Source organism: Cornus florida, unplaced genomic scaffold (genome assembly GCF_030987335.1).
Source record: "Cornus florida cultivar Cherokee Brave unplaced genomic scaffold, ASM3098733v1 CherokeeBrave_3.0.0_Hap2_Chr11, whole genome shotgun sequence".
Classification (NCBI taxonomy): domain Eukaryota; kingdom Viridiplantae; phylum Streptophyta; class Magnoliopsida; order Cornales; family Cornaceae; genus Cornus; species Cornus florida.
Window position 1 is genome coordinate 99,419,275 of NW_026775581.1, and position 20,346 is coordinate 99,439,620.

At 35.2% G+C, this 20,346-nt stretch overlaps 3 protein-coding genes across 3 annotated transcripts in view; 2 read left to right on the forward strand and 1 right to left on the reverse strand.

Moving 5' to 3' along the window:
- The window catches only part of LOC132282960 (uncharacterized), a 49,263-nt gene extending 39,618 nt beyond the window's left edge, over window positions 1-9,645 (reverse strand). The window contains exons 1-7 of the mRNA XM_059784809.1: window positions 8,406-9,645; window positions 7,353-7,417; window positions 5,982-6,040; window positions 5,737-5,808; window positions 4,821-4,904; window positions 1,265-1,372; window positions 780-842 (exon numbers count right to left, since the gene is read on the reverse strand). Coding sequence (XP_059640792.1) covers window positions 780-842; window positions 1,265-1,372; window positions 4,821-4,904; window positions 5,737-5,808; window positions 5,982-6,040; window positions 7,353-7,417; window positions 8,406-9,520 — 1,566 coding nt within the window. The 5' untranslated portion in view covers window positions 9,521-9,645. The remainder of the gene's footprint in view (window positions 1-779; window positions 843-1,264; window positions 1,373-4,820; window positions 4,905-5,736; window positions 5,809-5,981; window positions 6,041-7,352; window positions 7,418-8,405) is intronic.
- Window positions 9,646-12,353: 2,708 nt separating this feature from the next.
- On the forward strand, window positions 12,354-15,736 carry LOC132286736 (protein CHUP1, chloroplastic-like). Its single transcript, XM_059789115.1, has 4 exons — window positions 12,354-12,626; window positions 12,721-12,836; window positions 13,645-14,424; window positions 14,519-15,736. The coding sequence occupies exons 1-4, from the start codon at window positions 12,374-12,376 to the stop codon at window positions 15,416-15,418; spliced, it is 2,049 nt and encodes a 682-aa protein (XP_059645098.1). The 5' UTR covers window positions 12,354-12,373; the 3' UTR covers window positions 15,419-15,736.
- A 1,326-nt stretch (window positions 15,737-17,062) lies between these two features.
- On the forward strand, window positions 17,063-20,098 carry LOC132281655 (polyadenylate-binding protein 6-like). Its single transcript, XM_059783338.1, has 5 exons — window positions 17,063-17,305; window positions 17,978-18,284; window positions 19,047-19,306; window positions 19,406-19,654; window positions 19,752-20,098. The coding sequence occupies exons 1-5, from the start codon at window positions 17,095-17,097 to the stop codon at window positions 20,096-20,098; spliced, it is 1,374 nt and encodes a 457-aa protein (XP_059639321.1). The 5' UTR covers window positions 17,063-17,094.
- Window positions 20,099-20,346: the final 248 nt, after the last annotated feature.

Below are 20,346 nucleotides of genomic sequence, written 5' to 3' on the forward strand. Positions count from 1 at the left end.
AAGGAAACCCATGAGGGGCTCTTCTCATTCCCATAATTCTCAGGAAGCATCAGGTCTAAGCTTCAAATCCTCTTGGGTGCAAACAATTCCATGAGGGGTGTGTGAGTATCAACTAGGGAAAACAATTTACTAGGGTAAATTTTGGCTTTGTGGGAAGAAGAATTTGAAAGCAAGTTTTTAATTCACAAGGGAAATTTTTAAGAATGTAGATTTTTCTAATGAAGTAACATCTTGGTCATAAAATAGTATGTTCGCTCATGACTCCCTCCTCTTTTCTACCTTCCCAAAGGATATCACTCTTCACCTTTTCAATTCATAAATGAGAGCAAGAAAAAATGAGACAACAGAGATGCATGAGTTGCAAGACAAAGAAAACGTTGAGTACAAAGTGTAAGCATTAAGACAAAAGTAGCATAACAGAAAAACAAGATGTGAGAAGTAGTTTAATTTTGTTAGAAAGAAGAGACAACAGCCCAGATCTGAAGAATAGAAATTATAGAACTAATTTCATCAACAGTTTTTTATTTTTTATTTTACAAGCGTAAGGAGGAAATATGGAATGCCATGAATTCCAGCATTTACTTCCTATTAGAAGCATTCCCGCCAAAAGGAGAAAAACATGTTAGTTCAAAACTAATTTGTTACAGTGTGTAAAACTTTAACAGCAGCTATTGAAAAGAATCAAGTTTGAGTGAGTCCAACTTATGTAACGAGTTCTAAAACAATTTATATATATATATATATATATATAAATAGATTACTGACAGTTGTATACTAACCATAAGAACAGGAATATTTGTCCTCTTAGCAAAACGCAGCAAGGCTGCTGTGCATTCTTTCACCTGTCACATGTCAAGTCATTATTAGAGCCTTCTCAGACCAACACCTTATATCACATCAATAATGTACATCTGATGCTATTTGGCAACCTAACTGGGCATAAATTGTAACATTTCAGGCCCTCAGACAAAATACAGGACAAAAGAGGGAAAGGAGAAAAAAGGTGCATTTTTTACAAAGCAAATTTTCAGTAACTTGTCAAAACCTAAAATTCTGATTGGATAATAATGTCAACAAGAATTGATTTGCAAAGGAGAGGATCTTAATGTATTCATTTTCATTCAAAGGAGATACAGATGATTTCGAGAGTTAATGGCTTCAGCATTATGCCATTCCCAAATTGAAGCATCCTATTATGTTTATACTGAGCTAACTTGATTTACCACTTGGTAAGAGCAGCTAAATTGTTCAAGAGAATTAGAACCTGCATGAGACCTCCAGCACTTCCAGCAACTCCTTTCAGATAAACTGTTTGAATGGAATCAATGATTAAAGCCCGAGGTGAGAGAGCTTGAACTTTTCCTAATATATCCTGAAAGAAAGCACCAAAAGGGGGCGGAAAGCACATAAGAATAGTTTGAGCCTTCATAAATCTACCTTACATATTTGCTCTATAATATGGTAAAAATCCATAATGTGTGATAAGGTATTAGAGTTGAAATTCATGTATGTGGGGAAATGCATTCTCTGCTATCATTTGAACTATGACCAATATGCATGCCTTAAAGTAAAGGAGAATCTACTTTGGGGTACAATATACAATTATACATCATACTATGAACAAATACGCAGCACACCATACAACTTAGAAAGTCACCTTGCTAAGATGCTTTAAATAAATACATAAATACTATTCAATGTTCAAAAAGGAACACATTTTACTCGAATGTGTCTTTCTATGACACATTCAAAGGAAAAGACCACATCTGAACCATATGTGTTGCCAAGATGACTACAAAACCACAAACCAAACATCTGCTGAAAATCCATAAAATGATAGTTTTGTTTTTAGCTATATTTTTTGGCATGCAAAGGGATTAAAATTCACTACACATAGCCAACAGGGGTGGGCTGGAACCCACATACACACACGATGTATACAAGGCCAGCTATATGCCTATATGCTCCTATTTAGGAGCGAAAGAATCTATTTCTCATAAATTTCTGAATTCCTTTATTCAAGTGAAAAGTTTTGGAAACATGGGCATGTTTCAATTGACAGAAAGAGAAACTTTGAAATTATGTAACTTTGTGTACAAAAGACCGGAGTAATATATACTTGTACAAAGTTTCTCCTCATATCAAGGCAAACAAGTTCTGAAATGAAACACATTTTTACTTTAAAAGTGTCTTTCTATAATGCACTAAAAGGAAAAAGAACGCAGATGGACCATGTATATTGCTGAAGGGAGTAAAAGCCCAGAAACCAAACATCTGCTGGACACATTTTACTTTGAACATGTCTTTCTATAATGCACTAAAAGGAAAAAGAATGCATATGAACCATATATGTTGCTTAAGGGAGTAAAAAACCACAAACCAAACATCTGCTCAAAATCCATAAATGATAGTTTGTTTTTTGCTGTATTTTTTGGCAAGCAAAAGGATTAAAAAATCACTATAAGGTGCTAACGTGGGTGCAACATACTACACATGGTACATACAAGGACAGACGTGTCTCATCTAAAAGAGCAAAAGAATCTATCTCAAGGGACGGATACACCCTACCCATCCGCCAACTAAACAAAGGCCCATAACAATACTCTTTAACTTGTGAGTTGGTTCTTCAAATCCATCAAAATCTTCATGATTTGATGTGCCAAATGCACAAGGAGCTGCACCAAAAGTATTCTTCTCTCTCATATTCACTCCACCCACAACCCCCTTCCTCCTCCAACTATGAACCATCAGAAGCACTAAACTAGGGAAAAGATATTACAAAATGGCTATCACCAAAGACAGAACCTCCCAAGTCAATCGCAGCAGATAAATATATGATTCGTTGACACACCTGCTTCTTTAGACATGAAACAACAATCGGGGATAACTTTTCCACTTGTAATCAGATTATTTATAGCAAAGATCTACCCATGAGCCACCATCCACAGACGGATTATCACCTTGGAAGAAACTCCTGTCTACCAAAGAACTTTTTGACCGGTAAAAAAAAAAAATTTCAACATTACCTGTCAACAGAAGATTTTACACAAATCGGAGGCTGAGGGTTCAGGTTTCAACTGAGGCAACAGGACACGTATGTTGGGTGCATCCATCCTTGCCAATAAAAACAAATTACTTCCTCTGTTTAAGGGAACATGCATTCAATGCACTGTCCCTTTGAAAATTACAAAACTAACCTAACAAAAATTTAAACATTTACTTCATTGATTTGAAAAGATTTTTAAAACCTAAAACAATTTGGGTAAGTTGAAATTTAAAACATCTCAAAAAGTGGACACTTATTTTGGGACATCCCAAAAAAAAAGAAATCAGGACATTTATTATGGGACCGAGGAAGTTAAAAAGAAATTTATATACATATATGTGCATAAGAAAATCTAAGACGGGTAAAAATCCTTTCTTTTTATTCAAACATGACTCGATTATTTTATTCTTGCATCCTTTAGTATGCAACTCTCTGCCCTCTTTCTAGACCAGGTTGTGCAGAGATTATATAAACTCCAACCATCTAGTTTTTGGTTATTTGAATCATATTTTTTTTTAACATTTATGCCAAGGCTTGCAATTTTTTTTACAAGTCTGAGACAATCCTAAATTTTTGTTTAAGGAGCTTGAATTAGAAGAAATATTTTATGTTCTAAGCAAAATTTCTGAGAGTTCTTTCAAACTTCTGTGTCAGGATTTGAGTTGCTTCTGATCCATGTAGGCATTGTTTTCTATAACAGTCGACTATAATTAAGCCCAGACACAAGTTTACAATTATCAAAATTGCACTGTGAATTTTCAACTGTCCTGTGGCATACGATTGTTGGAGTGTTATTTTTAGCATGTTAGGCGTTTATTGGGAAATGCCTAAGCACTCCTCACAATTGATTAATGCATGGAGACGATGTCCTGTTAAAGAACATGCTCGTGATTATTGGAGGATTGTTCCACATTGTGTTTGGTGGTGTCTATGGCGTGAGAGGAATAACAGAAACTTCGAAGGAAAAGAAGCGTCTGTAGCAAATCTGAAAATTCATATTCTTCGTTCTCTGTTTTGTTATGTAAGAGGAAGCGCAAGCTCCTCGATTGATGATTTCTTTGATCTTTTGGTCCTCAGGTCTTTTTTCTTCTTGTATTAGGGACGCGTTCCCCTTTTGAACGCTTTTCTAATATACTTTTTACTTATCAAAAAAAAAAAAAGACCCAATAGATCTAGCAGTCTAGAGATTGTGTTTAGACAAACCATATAGCCCATTTGGTTAATCAAGTCATGAATTATTTGGCTGTGCAATTTCCTAAGTTAGTCTCAGGCTTCCTTGTGAGATTAAAGGGAAATCTTTGTTCATCTACAGAAAATATTTTGCAGTTGGTTCATCACACACTATTTACAAGAAACAACCAGCCAACTTCAATCATCCAGACCTAAAATGAGTAATATAAACAAAGTTTATGACCGCTATTTTTTTTTTTCAACATTTTCTATTTGTTTTCCTGATAATGTCCTTCCATATATCTATCAGTCCATTGAATTTCAACCTCGGAGGATCCTCTAATGCTTATAGATACTTTGAATCTCAGTCTTACAAGTTTTAGTATCATAATAAGTCTAGCATGACTCTGATAAAGATTAGTTAAAGAGAAGAAAAGACCATCACAAGCACACACTCAATATGTACCTATACTATATATATAATACTAAAAGGGTTTTTACTGAACACATTTTAAAAACCAAAACAGAGTGACCATTAGCGCACAAGTCACAATCAGAATAATCACTAAAACCAAAGCTGATGAGCGTGTCCAGAAGAATGCACCTCAAGATCGGTACTTGAATATAAGAAAAGCTCTTTTGTTCCAATCTTCATACGATCTGCTCTGTGTCCAATCTGCTGAACACTCTGCATTGAGGAGAATAAACACATCAAATTGCTCAATTGCTATAAGCTATAATGCAGTGAGATAATGGAATGGCATCAGTTCGTTGTTCACCAAGGTAAAAGCAAATTTTTTTTACCAAACATGAAGTTATAGAAAATTTGATCTTAGTCTAACTACCCGTTTGGCGTTGTTGTTGGACAGACTAAAAGCGTTTTTAATTTAAAATTCTCTTTTAGGTGTGTTTGATAACAAAACATAAATAAAATAAACTAAAATAGTTGTAGAGATTTTGGCCATGGCTAAAAAGTGGAGTTTTTGCAACTAGAGATCCTAAATATATAGAAAGCCTATTTAAGGAAAAATAATGTTTCAAGTGTTTTACATACAACGTTGCCAAGCACTTTTTGACAGCTCTACATAAAAAATAAAAATAAATAAAAAGTGCTTGTTATAAGCTACAGCAACACCAAACGGACCACAAACAACAGATTGCAGGCTTTTCAGAATGGCAAAGAAATGCTAATCATTGACTTCCTTTTCCTGAAACGCTTGAATCCATCTTCCAGTGCAATGTGAAGTTGTCATTAACACCTTAAAACTGTTTTAAAACAACAAAACTAAATTTCACTGAAAATGAGCTAATTCAACTGAAACAATTAATAAAGTCGTCAAAAATCCATAATAGTAAGACTGTCCACAATCCACATGCATGCCCCTGTAGTTTAACAAAAGCAGTGAACAACAAAGAATGGCAAATGTCAAGAAAAATTAGAGGAAGGAATACAAAGAATGATGCATCAAAACATAGTAGCTTTGATAATAGGCCTATTCATAAATCTCTACTTTACTAACCTCTTCACCAGAGACGTACACAACTGGAGCTGGTTTACCAAAAATACGGTCTTCAGCTATTATTGCAGCAATCTTCCAATTCAAGAAGCAACATTTGATATAATCAAAGGATCAATAAGAGAAAAGGAGATCATCACAAGTTCAATGAAATAGAAATTCCAAGTTAATAATGCAACAAAACTGTGTAAGTGCCCCAGCACAAATCTGCTCAAGAGTCAGCTAAATCTAATATAACAAACTTATACCTGCAACAACAGTGTACTTTTGCCAACTCCAGGATCACCACCAACCAAAACCAAAGAACCTACAAAACCATTAAACATACACTGCATAATAAAGGTTTGAGAAATCCTTAACACCGAATGATTACAAAAAAAAAAAAAAATCAAAGTTAGGAATTAATGGAGTTTGCAACCAAAATCATATACTCTAACATGTTGGAAGAGAAAAATTGGATTTATGCAATACAAATGCCAAGGAGATTTGGGAAACATTAATAATAAAAAGGAAGGCGGATTTGAGGGCAATATAGTTCTTCACAAAACTATTAGCTAAACTTTTCGGGCAATGCTTTTTTTCTTTTTCTCTTTTTCTGTCATCAATGGTGCTGACGGCCTCTTAGAGCGCCCCATAGCCCAGTCACCCCATCCCACATGCCCCAGGAATTACCAGGATATTCCCTGAGAGTGGCCTCAAGGGAATTGGTGAGAGTCTTATCATTAAGCTACCCCTTCAGATTGAACTATTTTTTTCTTTATCATGGAATATTTTGATCATTTTGTTTTGGCCCCGCGGCATCGTTAATTGGATTTAGCCACGTAATCTCCTTAGTTTTTCATATTTATAGTCTAGTCAAATAGTTTGAGTCTGTTAACTTGGTTTGTCTTGTATCCCAAATTCCCAACTCACTTTTTCCCCAAGCTTTATGCAGCAGTAGGTATTCTAAGAACTAATATATTAGTATAATTTTGATTTCTAAGTAATGAAAGAAAAATATATAAACAACAATACTACAAATAAATGATGCCTGATTCAAGTCCCATCTTCAGTACAATTGCCCAAGATTCTTTAGTAAAATTACGTAGACTTTCAAAATTTTATCTCCATCACCTCACCTTCATCAACCTTCACATTCTCAACATCCTTAGACCATTTAGTGTTCAATCCTGCAAATTAGGTCTCAATAACTTTAAGAACCTCATAAAAGACACTACAGCCCTGTTTCTTGTATCTGAGCAGCCCTAGCCAACCAGATGTTAGCACATTATAGAGATCTGGAGCTAAATCAGAAACGATTTTAACTTGCTAAACGGAATTTGAAGTAAATCATTTCATCTAATCTATAACACAAGTTGTATACTAATTAAATTAAGTTAAGACATATATAACTATAAGTACCAGAAATTACTCTGGTAAACCTTATGTGAATAGAGAACTCGTCAGATCCCATCGATAGACAAAGAAGTTGCATAGGATAAACTAAGATACCAAAGTTATGCTATCAAAAAACTTGGGACTACAAAATTAAGTTTACCAATAGAAAAAGGGGAATCAGAGTAAGAACTTCAAATAGCTACAATGCAGGGAATATAAACAAGCAACAACAAAATTTATACCTGGTACCACACCCCCACCAAGCACCCTAGCAACTTCATCTCCAATTCTGTCAGACTCCTCAGACCTAAATATCAAACATGACAGATGCAAACAGTCTAAACTCTGAACTTACAATCTGTGTAACATAACAAAGAAAACCATCGATCTCCAAATTTGAGCAATAATATATTAATTCCATTGACCTCCAAACCTGGTATGAAGATTCACCTACTGTAATTGGTTATCAATATTCTCTTTTAGACATCAATATACAATTGACAGAGACTCCACGAACATATTTTATTTATATGAGTATCAGGGCAACATCTAAGCATATCATACAGTGGAAGATGGAAATAAAATTCCACCACGTGTTTAAAATAATAATGAAATAGCTCAGTGTTTAAAATAATAATGAAATAGCTCCATACCGACAAAAAAACCAGAGCTTTTGAATTAGAAGAGTGATAATACATTATAATCGTCTCTTTTGCTGAAAAATAAAGAGTGATAATACATTAGAATTGTCTCTTCTGCTAAAAAATAAAATAGAATAAAATAAACCAGTCTACAACTTTATTACTTTCAAGCTGCAGCCATTTTAAACCCATCCAGCTTATTTAGAGAAAAAAAAAAAAAAAAAAAAAAATCCCATTGCTAATTCAGAACTTACTTTAACGTTTTATGTCATCTGAGCTAAGTCTATGTGCATGTCCTTTATTGATTGTAGGAAACTGCGTTCCATTCAGCATGGTTTGGCCATCCAAAAACTTTTCCTTTTCATTTGAGTGCTATTAAACATAAGTAAAGATTGTATAAACTGCTTCTATTTATTTTTTTTATACGAAAAGATTGTATAAAAAGCGATCTCCCTCAAAAGCTACACAAGGCCAAATAGGGCCTCTAAACCCTTAACAAGTCGGAAAAAACAAAAAGCTCCTCCATGGATTTACAATTTCAACAACCGCTTCTATTTAATAAACAGCTGCCATGTCCAAGTAATTCTCACGCAGAGCAGTTTAACATATATAAATATCAACATTAATTGAAGACATTATGTACCAAGAACTTACAAAGGTATTCGCCAATTTGACAGGTTCATCCTCCTGTTCACATCTGTCAACCTTAATGGATCCCCCTCAACTGAATTCCACCATGACCGCGTCAAATTCTCTGAAACCTTAAACCCGCTTGTTTTGCCTCCATCATTCTCTTCTGCCGGGATCTCTTTCACTTCTTCCAATTTAAATGTGGCGGCGCCGTCACATTGGCTGCAAAATCCCTGCCACCGACCATGATAAGAAAATCCACAATCGGAACACACCCAAACAGTCTTTTTCTTCCCCTTCTTCTTATTCCCATAAGATTGACCACTACGTGATTCCAGTCTCAACCCACCTACTGAAGCCTTCGCAACACCCCCAAAAGACCCATCTTTCGGATCATCACTCGATTCCAATTCCTGTTCCCCGTTCTCTGCTCCGTTAATTGATTCCAATTCTTGTTCCCCATTCTTGTTCGTCATTCCTCTAAAAGACCTATCTTTGGGATTATCTTGGAAATCTAAACTCGACAAGGTCGGACAATTCTCAGCTCCGTTACTAGATTCCAATTCTTGTTCCCCATTATTGTTCGTCATTTCTCTAAAAGACCTATCTTTGGGATCATCTTGGAAATCTAAACTCAACAAGGTCGGGTAATTCTCAGCTCCGTTACTCGATTCCAATTCGTGTTCCCCATTATCGTTCGTCATTCCTCTTAAAGACCTATCTTTCGGATCATCTTCGTACTCTAAACTCGACAAGGTTGGGTAATTCTCTGCTCGGTCACTCGATTCCAAACCTTGTTCTCCATTATTGTCCGTCATTTCTCTACTGGTCACGAGCTCGCATGAAGTCGGAACGTCGACAGTGCTAACCTTAGGGTTTTCCTCATTTATTGAAGCGGCTTCTTTGACCGATAAATTTAAATTATTCCAGCTCCTTGTACCATAGCCATCGACATCGACGCTTGATTCTTTGTAGTGATGGTGGTTTGTTGAGTGAATGGTTCTTCGGTGAGGTGGCCGAAAATGCCGGGCATATTGAGGGTTTTGTGAAGATTTGAAGGAGATGAAGGAAGGGCGTGATGTGAATCTACGAATGTATAGATATTGTTGTTGGGTGTATAGAAACCGCATTGCTTGCATGTTTGAGAATTGGAAATGAGAGAGTCGGAGTGAAGAGTGTAATGGTTATTACTAGGGTTTTGTGTTTAACTCTGAGGAGAGGAAAAACCCTGAAGTGCACTTCTTTCTTTCATTTTACATTTACGTTTCTGTTTTTTTTTTTAATCTTCCTTTTGTTATCACACGTGACAAATTGAAAAAGAAAGTGTTTTTCATAAATACAGTAATAATAATATAAATCAGCTCACTTGGGATATTTTTGGATCATTTCATCAAATAACAGGAGATATAGATCTAAGAAGAAAAAGTTTAAATATATATAGTCCTCTTATATTAAATTTTACCAATTGAATTTATTTATGATAGTAAGATTGAATGAGATGGATCACTTTTTGACATATATTATAAAATAATAAAAACAAAAATATTTTTTAATATTAAATTAAAATTAATATAAATAACTAGTTCGGTATATTGTCGTTATAAATTATTTCTTAACAAAGAATTTAATGGTGTGTCTATAAAAAAAAAATGAAAGCTTGAAATTTCATTAAAGTGTGTATTTTTCAAACTTTTCTTAAAGTTCTATTTTAAAAAAATAAAACGGATTCAAAAACCTAAAATGAAAATCATTTTTAAGAAAAAACTAGGAAACAAAAACCTAAAACGGAAATCACTTTTAAGAAAAATCTATTTTTTCTTAAATTTCCCAATGGAAGAAAATATGGATGCTGCATTTTCCTTTAATCCATGCATGATATGGAGTTGGGTGTGTTACTATTATTATTATCAATAATTTTTATTTCCAAAATGTTGAATCCATTATTGATAAAAAGGAAAAAATTATTTGACCTTATATAATTTGATCCAAACTCAGCATTTCAAGTTTCAACTCTTCGGTTAGACAAGAGAATATCTTGAAATTCCACTTTTTGAATATATGATAAAAGATTTTGATGTATTTGAATGACTAATGTTATTTAAACTGAAATTTTTTGAACATAATCAACAATGATGTGTTTGGTATGCACTAAATAGAATATAATGGAATTATATAGTCATTATCATTCTATTGTTTAATTTTAAATATGAAACATGTAAAAATGAAATAATAATTATTATTCTAGTATTTGGTTACACCAATATAAAATTTAAAATTGAACGAGTTTCAAATTGAATTATCCAAAATAACAAATAAATTAAATTCACAAAATAACATTTTCCTATTTAAAAAGAAATTACCACGTAATAGATGGCGATGACAACGGTAGTGGAGATGAAAATCGGTGGTGGTGTAAGTGGTGGTATTGGAAGGTGGCAGTGGTGGTATTGGAAGGTGGCAGTGGTGGTGGAAGGCTATAGTGATGTTGGTGGAAGGTGGTGGTGGTGGTGGCGATAGAGGTTGTAATAGTGGTGGAGGTGGCAGCGGCGGTGCGGTGGTGAAAGGCGGCAATAATGGTGGTGGTAATGGTGATGGTGGTGGTGGTAATAATGGTGGTAAAAGTCAATGAAGTTGGTGGTAGTCGAATGTGGCAGTGATGGAAGGCGATAGTAGTGGCAATAGTAGAAATCGAAGGTGGTGGAGGTAGAAGGCCGTAGAGGTGGAGCTGACAGTGATGTATGATTGTGGAGGCGGTGGAAGGTAATGGAGATGACAGTGGTGAAAGAAGACACTGGTTGTGGTGGAAGGTGGTGGAGGAAAGCAATGGTGTTGGTAGTAATTTTTTGGAATTGGAACATGAGTATTTTTTGGAAATATAAATTTAATTTTTTTTTTTACTTGAAAATGGAATGACATTTAATAAATTTAGTTATGGAGTTGATTTTAATTTTAATTGAATAAATATTGTCGCTTTAAATAACATACCAAATAAATGAATGATTGAAAAAACAATTCATTCCATTCACACCAAAGGTAGATGGCATGAGAAAAGAAAAATAAAGTGACCGGACTATTAAATTAGTCTCTCATCGATGTTTTTATTTGTTATTTTTCTCACTTGTGACTTTGACAACCGTTTTCCAATTCACATTTCCTTTATGATGTGTCAATGGTATATGTACAAAATAATATATATATATATATATATATATATATATAAGGAAAGAAGAAGAAGAAATGGAGGGAAAATAGGAAAAAAAAAAAACCCTCCCGATTTAGTAGTGTGTCCGTTAATTTTATCCAAATAAAAGGTGGAATTCTTATCAATTACCAGTTGGAAAATTCTTATCTCTATATGTGCCAACTTGATAACAAGAACCTAATTTTCTCTTTCATCAACACTCTGTCCCTATATAATCTATCTATATATTCGAGACCCACTCTTTGCTCATTGCATTCAACTTGACACAAGACAAAAATCAATGGCCAGTTTTCATTAATAAATTTGTTTTCAAACCCAACTGTTTAAGGCCTATTCAGCTCATGAGCACACAATTTCAGTCTGTAACAGAAGAACAACATCCAAACATGTCTCACGTTAACTCTCTCTCTTACCTGTTGATTCATTTCACGGTTACTGTCTTTCATCTCCAACAAATTTAATCCAGTAGTAAGTTCCCTACTCTCTAATATTTTTTTCTCTCTCTAGAATCATCTAAAATTGAAAAAGGGTTTGCTCACATGGGTCATTTTGTTTTGGTTAAATAGAATAAGGGTTTTGCTTATTAATTGTTTTGCTCACATGGGTCATTTTATTTTGGTAAATTGAACAAGGGTTTTGCTTATCAATTGTTTTTCTCACGTGGGTCATTTTGTTTTGGTTAAATTGAACAATGGTTTTGCTTATTAGTTGTTTTGCTCACATAGGTTATTTTGTTTTGGTTTGTTTTGTTTTTGAAAATGTAGATGGGGGATGATGAAGAAGAGGACCTATGATCTGCCTCTCTCCTTTCTCCCATTACTTTGTACATATACCTGCTCTCTGTATATTTATGTACAGGTTCATGAGTAGAACTACAGTTATAGGATTTTTTACCATGTGTGTAAGACTGAAGAGAGGCGTAAGGCCTCTGGTATTGAAATTTGGGGTGGCATTGGCTCTCTCTCTTGGCGGGGTTCTCTATACTGTTCTCAGAAGCAAACGGATTGAACCCGGTGAACCTCCAGGCTCACCGCATCCAATGGGTTTGTTTCTCGTCATTTTTTCGTATGTCAATCTTCATTTGGGTTTCGAGTTTTAGTTCGTGTTTAGTCATAGAAGATGCATATTTGTATTCAGATTGTGACAATCAAGATGATAAGGGAGAGGAAAAAGCTGGGCTGGGAAATGATCATCATGCCTCAAAGACAACATTTTGTTCTTGCAATCCTGATTCAATTGCACCGGAGAAATGGGTAAGATTCGTTTTAGTTTATGTTTTTTATTTGTATTATTAATTGACTTGGTAGATAATAGACTCAATACAATATTGTTTGTGGGGTTTTAATGTGCAATCTGATTTGCTTCGATCAGTTTTGATTATCATATTGATGTTTGATGCAAGGAATTATTTGTGCACTTGATCATATCGATATTGTTGTGCTAAATAGAATTAGGAAATACCTGACTTAAACAGGATTGCTTGGTGTTTGCTAAAATGTACAAGTTAAAAACCATTTATTTTTTTATTTATTTGATTTTAAAGCAGTCGGAAGGAAAAAATTTGATGCCCACAGCAGTCTCCCCGACCTAAATTCCGCCATAAGGTTCCCCATTTTTTTTATTATTTTCCTACTACAACTTCTTTGCAATTAGATGGAGCATTTTGGGATCAATGATCACAGTTGTCAATGTCTTTGTTAAATTAACCTAAAGTTGGTGTGTTGGCACATGTATTCATTTAGGCTGTTGCTTCAAATATAGTAAGGGAATGGAAGCTTCAAGCTTATGACAGATTGTTAAGAATGAAACTCCTTCAACATTCCTTTAAATTGCCATGTTTGTCAATGTACCCCTTAAATGGGATACTTTGAGAACTAAACTTTTGCATATAAATTTAGCAAATAAATTGTGTGAACCATGGGGATCAAAATAATGGGCATAAATATACGGCCGTTATGAATTATGATATTGTTTTTCCCCGAACCAGCCAAATGAGTTGATTATGGTTCTGCAGGATTACAAATTCTGTAAGTAACACTAATCTTTCTCTCTCCGCTGCAGGAAGAGTCATGTGTCCAGATGGTTACCATTGACAATACCACCTCTTGTCTCTCCCCAAGCAGTAGATATGATGGAGAAAAAGATGGGTTCCTCTTGACAAAGTTTAATGGGCTAGTGAAAGAATTAGATTTGGCAGCCACCAAGGCTGACATTTCTCCCGTGAAAGGTGTGGAAGCATTCAAGTCAGATTTAGAAACTACTACAGCATTTAGAATTGTGGAAAGTGTTGACCATGAGCAAGAGATCAATAACCTCAGGAATATGGTCAGATTTCTCAGAGAGAGGGAGAGAGCTCTTGAGATCCAATTGCTCGACTATTATGGACTTAAAGAGCAAGAAACTGCTGTCATGGAGCTCCAGAATCGACTGAAGATAAACCATATAGAGGCTAAGCTTTTTACTCTAAAGCTTGAGTCCTTGCAGGCAGATAATGAAAGATTAGAGGCACGAGTGGACGATTATGTAGAAGTCGTGGCAGAACTTGAAGCTGCAAGAGCAAAGATAAAGCTGCTCAAGAAGAAACTTAGGTCTGAAGCTGAACAGAACAAGGAGCAGATCTTAGCCCTTCAAGATAAAGTCACAGAGCTGCAGGATCGGGAACACAAGGCTGTTGCAAATGATCCGGATATACAATTGAAGCTGCAAAGACTCAAGGATGTGGAGGAGGAGGCAGAGGAGTTAAGGAAGTCAAATCGTAGTTTGTGGCTAGAAAATTCTGATTTGGCTCAGAGGTTGGAATCCACTCAAATCCTTGCAATTTCTGTTTTGGAAGATCATGAGGTGTTTAGTTCCTTCCTTGTTCTCTCTGTGTGTACGTTAAAGTTTTCCACTATTTTTGGACAAGTTTAGATTCCTGGGTTTTTTTTTTTGGCAGGCAGAACCTTTAACCGAAGAAAACAACCGTTTAAGGCAAGAAAATGAAGGTTTAGTGAAGGAAATTGAGGGACTTCAAGCAGATCGGTGTGCTGATGCTGAAGAAGTAGTCTATCTTCGATGGATAAATGCCTGTTTACGTTATGAGCTGAGGAATTATCAGCCAGGAACTGGTAAAACAATTGCTAGAGACCTTAGCAAAACCTTAAGCCCCGATTCAGAAAATAAAGCAAAGCAGCTAATACTTGAATATGCAAATCGGGAATGCCTGGAAGAAAGGGGTATAAATAATGTGGAGTTTGATTCTGACCGGTGTTCTTCCTCCCAATCTTCCTTTCTTACAGACTCTGGTGAATTTGATGATTCTTCTGGTGATAATTCATCTGCAAACAGAAGCAGCAATTCCAGCAAAACAAAACTTTTCACCAAGCTTAGGAGACTTTTACGAGGACATGAAAGTCATCCTCATAGTCAAAGTTCATCCCTAGATAGAAATTCACCTGTGGGGGACGTGGTGGGAGCATATTGTAATTTTCCGCGGTGCAATTCAAGTGTTTCAGTAGGGATGGATGCCAGAATGGATGGAAATGATAATAGATTGAGAACTACATCTCACGTTTTATCTAGACATTCTTCGTATCTGCATAGATATAGGAATGCAAAAGTAGAGCATACCAAGGATTTGGAAAGCTTTCGAAAAAGCAGTGACATGGGATCTTCAGGTGTTTATAAAAGATTTGCTTCGGCCAAGGAAGCTGCTACTGGTTCACGCCGAGTAAACCAACTTCATCAAGAATCAGAAAGCATTCAGAGAGCTGAATTGTTGAAATATGCAGAAGCTTTGAAGGCCTCCCATAGTTCAAGATTTCACGGCGGATCAGCATCATTTGGTTCCTTCTGACATTTTTATATCTTCTGAAATTTATGTCAATAGTGAAGTATGTGTTTCAAACTCAATATATGCATACCTTTTTAGTTTGTCAAGGGTATGGTAGTGAATGCCCCATTTTCCTTTTTCATCATTAGAAATCATTTTGAAACTAATTTTGCAAAATGAAAAGTAGTTTCAGTCAATGATTGATTGTTCATCCATCCCACATTGTTGTTGGATGCATCAAACAAAAAGTTCCGTTGTATTGTTCCCTCTTCTGTAAGTTCACAAAGAAATTATTTTGCTTCTTTCTGGTGTTGGCCCTACAGTCTACAATTGAATGTAATAAGACACTGCTCGCTTTCTTTTCTTTGGAACATTTTGGCTCGTCTAAGAAACCTTTTTCCCTATATGGTTGGACTAATATTTGCTTTTTGAGCATAAAATTGGTTAGAAATGGCCGAAATTTTTCTCGAATTTTGGTAAAATTGTGCCTGACAATAACTTTTGTGCTACCAAAGGGCGTCTGGTTGGAACAGTTCTTGTTACTCCCGAAAGAAAGAACCGTTGTGTAAGCTTTTCCCCTTTCTTTGGTTCAGAGGTTTCCATTTCTTATTTCATGCTGTCATTTGTTTTCGAGTTTGGGATTGGTCCAAAAATCGTCCTGAATTTTGGTAAATCTTTAATTTATGTAAAAAAAAAAAAAAAAATTCCGCTAACAGGTTTTCACTTCACTTCTGTAATGGTGTTTGTAGCGTGAAATTGGTTTAGGATTGGTTGAAATTACTATAAAGTTGGACAACATTGCTCATTCATCAGGAAACTTTTCATTCCCTGAATGAGCTGAGTCTTAAATATGGATATTAGTGCACACTTTATCTAATTGATAAAGGGTAGTAAACTTAATTATATCCTGTCACAATGGACTCACTTGAGAATGATTATGAAGAGAGAAAAAGAGGGAGACATGGTAGACGATCATTATAATTTAATTCACTTGTAACACCATATTTAACAAGGTAGGGATTTTCTATTTATTATTATTTTTTATCTTTTTAAATTACCCTTCTAGTTTATTAGATTAGTCACAGCCATAGACGCATTAATTTGATAAACCATTCAAGACAATTTCATATAACATTCCCTCATATCTGGTAGACATTTGTTTTTTTAAAAGTAAATACATACTCACAATATTACCCTACTCCTACTCACTAGTAGGACTTGAAACACTTAATATTTTCTTTAGATAATCTGAAATAATGTTCATTTTCACTTAAATTTTTTTTAACAAAATGGAGGAAAATCAATGTACGGTTTGAACTAAAATTTCACTAATTTTAAATTCTCCTATGCATTCAATATTTCTATTTTATTTTATTTTATTATTATTATTTTTTTAAGATTTCTATTCGAGAGATGGGTGTGATCCGTAAGGTCGTTAGACACGGACACATTCCCAAGCGTGACTGTTAAAACTAACTCTCTCTCTCTCTCTCTAAAACTAACTAACTCTCTCTCTCTCTCTCTCTCTCTCTCTCTCTCTATAAATATAAATATAAATATAATCATGACGGTTGTAGTAACTAGTATCCCTGCGCTCGCAAATCGTCAGCTCTCTTCCTCTCTCTCTCTCTCTCTAGACCTCTTTCCGTCATCTCTCTCTCTCTCCCTCTCTCTAAGTTTTCGGGGTTTGAAGAAAGAAGATGGCGGCTAATCCACCATTAATGCCAGTGCTTGAAACTCTGAGTAAGGCTTCACTGTACGTGGGTGATCTGGATCCAGAAGCGACTGAGAAAGACTTAGCAGAAGCATTTTCCAAGATTGGTCAATTGGCCTCTGTTCGCCTCTGCAGAGACAGAGTCTCCCACAAATCTCTTCGCTACGCTTATGTCAACTTCTTCTCTCCCTTTGATGGTAATCAAATTTCTCTCTCTCTCTCTCTCTCTGTCTCTCTCTCTCTATATATATATATATATATATATATCTCTGTGTGTGTGTGTGCGTTTTTAGATGCGTCTCTCTGCATTCTTGGACCTTTGTTTTGTTGCCTTTAACTTACTCCACTTTGATTCATGGGTGATCTGGTTACTTCGTTATTTTGATATGGGTTTATTTTCTATGTTTTTTGCGCTTTAATTGCATTTTTAATTCTTTGGTTACTTCATCATTTTGATATGGGTTTCTTTTCTGTGTTTTCTCTTCTTTAATTGCATTCAAATTCTGATGTTTTCCTGTACTTTTTTTTTTTTCTGTTTACGAAATTGTGTTTTGTTAATTTCTCCTGTTTTCTGAGAATATCTCTCTCTCTCTCTCTCTCTCTCGTTAATGGTGACTTGGTATCTTTGTTATTAAATAAATTACTTTTGTTCAGTTTTCTTGAGCACCCATTGCCTTTCAAATCCATGGTAACTATTAGATTTTTGATTTATTTGATTTTTTGAAACCAAATTTCCTTATCTTGATTCTGATCCGCTAATTTTTGTTCTTAATTATGATCCGTTATCTCTTTGATCTGTTTAATTCTTTTTTCTTTTTACTGTTTTCTTTTGAATTGTTTCTTTGCTTGTTGGTCCTCTGCGTTGTTAGCTGCAAAGGCTCTGGATTGTCTAAACCACACTGAAATTAAGGGAAAACCCATGAGGATAATGTGGTGTCAGAGAGACTCTCTTACAAGAAAGTCTGGTATGGCCAATCTCTTCATCAAGAACCTTGACCCTTCGGTCACCAGTGCGAAATTGCATGATATTTTCTGCAAGTTTGGAACAATACTGTCTTGCAAGGTGGCTGAGGAAAATGGGAAGTGTAAGGGTTTTGGGTATGTTCAGTTCGATCCCGAGGATTCTTCCATGGCTGCTTTGTCTCTCAATGGTACCATACTTGATGGGAAGAAGTTGTAAGTCCTCCGTTACATTTGTCTCTTTGTTTCTGTACTAGTCCCTGTACTGTTTGTGTTAGTCTTAGTTATTTGATGGGAAGAAGTTGTAAATTATGCTTGTGGTTATTTTTAGTTACTTTAGTTCAATTATAATCCTTTTTTTAAGTGTATTGGATCCCTTCTGTTTCCATTTAGTTCCTTCAATGGATGCTCAGCTTGCAAATGGCCTTCATTTGGTGCTCCAGTTAAATGATTCTTCATTCCTTTCTGATCAAAACACATCTTTGAATGCATGAGAATGGGCTAGCTTAAGAATGGACAATTTGATTGCATTCATAATTAGTAGTCTCATAGTTAGTTCCTAAGATGAACAATTTGATTGTATCCATCGTTATGATGTTGGACGTGGACGTGGACACGGACACGGACACGGACACGGACACGAATTTTGGGCACGGATGTGATTTTTGGACTGAATTCAACATGTTATATTCTCATTATATCTCAACATTTCTCCCCTTGTTATGCTTTTTATATCAACCATATTGTGGTATTACACTAGAAAGAATAGGAGAATATTTTGAGGAATCAAACTCAGCCATGAAGGGATTTGTTTTAAAATATGTTTTTGTAACCCCGTGGAGCTGTACAATGATTTTGAGGGCATACTGTGGTTGTCAAGTTATATTATAAATGTGATTTAATGCCATTACCATTATTTTTAGGTTCTGTAATGGGCTTCTAAATTTTGAATAATGTAGTTCTTTGGCTTCCCTATAGGCATGTGTCCAAATTTGTTAAGAAGAGTGAGAGGAAGGATGCCCAAGAAGAATCAAAATTTACAAATCTGTACGTGAAAAATCTGGGTGAAGATGTGACTGAAAATCTCCTTCAAGATAAATTTTCTGAATTTGGGAAGGTTTCTGAAGTTGTCATTGTTAGGGATGCTGAAGGGAAATCAAGAGGCTGTGGATTTGTCATCTTTAATTCACATGAAGAGGCTAAGAAGGCCATGGAGGCCTTGAATGGAACACTACTAGGTAAACATTAACTCATTAATTTCGATTTCCTTTTATTTCAACCTTAATTTTATATGCAGATTAGCTTTTTAAAATGCTTTCAATTATTTTTTGGATCAGGATTAAAGAAGCTGTCTGTAGGAAAGGCTCAGAAGGATCATCATACTGAGAAATCAAAGGCTTCAAATCTGTATGTGAAGAATCTAGATGCATCAATTGATGACAAAAAACTGCAAGACCATTTCAGTGCTTACGGAGAAATAACTTCAGCAAAAGTGATGCGTTATGATAATGGATTTAGTAAAGGATTTGGCTTTGTATGCTTCTCCACTCCTGAAGAAGCAAAGAAAGCTTTGAATGCTCTTCAAGGTATAAGCTAAATCCTCTCTTTCTCTTTTTCCTGTATTCTGTATGTAACTATGGTAGTCAAATTTTTAGGTGGCTGATCTGTGTTTGGGTTCCACAGGAACCATTTTACTAGGAAAGTATCTGTATGTGGCTATAGCTCAGGGTAAAGAAGAACGGCGTATGATTTTGCAGGCTTACTATGCACAGCAGGCAATGAAGTCTTTTTATTCATACTACTCTAATATGCTTGTGCCTCAACTCCGTGCACCCCATTGCAATTTTCCTGTTTATCATCCAAAAAAAGCTGTGTCACACACAAATTCAAGCTGCCCAACAGTGTATCCTTCTGCAGAAAAGAGCTACAGTGGAAATTTTTTGACATTTGTAAGAAAATCTTATGGTTTTTTTTATTGTGAACTTTATTTCTTACTACAATTTTACACGTTTCTGATATTTAGTTCTTAAGGCTTTGGAAATGCAATTGCAGGCTAGGGCGAGGCAATCGCAGGAGGGAACTTCAATGAACTGTTCTTACAAAGATGTATGTTCTTTTGTGTTTAGTTTTTCAGTTTCTTCTTTCTCATTTGTTTTAATTCTGCGGGAAAATGAATTTATCTCCAGTTACCATAAGCATACTTTATATTAACTTGTTAGCAAATGATCTAACATATTTATTATTATCTCAGTGCGGTGCAAAAGGTGCTTGGTTGAAA

Coding starts and splice junctions, on each gene's coding strand:
- LOC132281655 (XM_059783338.1), top strand. CDS start 17,095: ATGGCGGCTAATCCACCATTAATGCCAGTGCTTGAAACTCTGAGTAAG. Junction 18,285..19,046: donor ATACTTGATGGGAAGAAGTT/GTAAGTCCTCCG, acceptor GCTTCCCTATAG/GCATGTGTCCAAATTTGTTA. Junction 19,655..19,751: donor AGCTTTGAATGCTCTTCAAG/GTATAAGCTAAA, acceptor TGGGTTCCACAG/GAACCATTTTACTAGGAAAG.
- LOC132286736 (XM_059789115.1), top strand. CDS start 12,374: ATGATCTGCCTCTCTCCTTTCTCCCATTACTTTGTACATATACCTGCT. Junction 12,627..12,720: donor AGGCTCACCGCATCCAATGG/GTTTGTTTCTCG, acceptor ATTTGTATTCAG/ATTGTGACAATCAAGATGAT. Junction 14,425..14,518: donor CTGTTTTGGAAGATCATGAG/GTGTTTAGTTCC, acceptor TTTTTTTGGCAG/GCAGAACCTTTAACCGAAGA.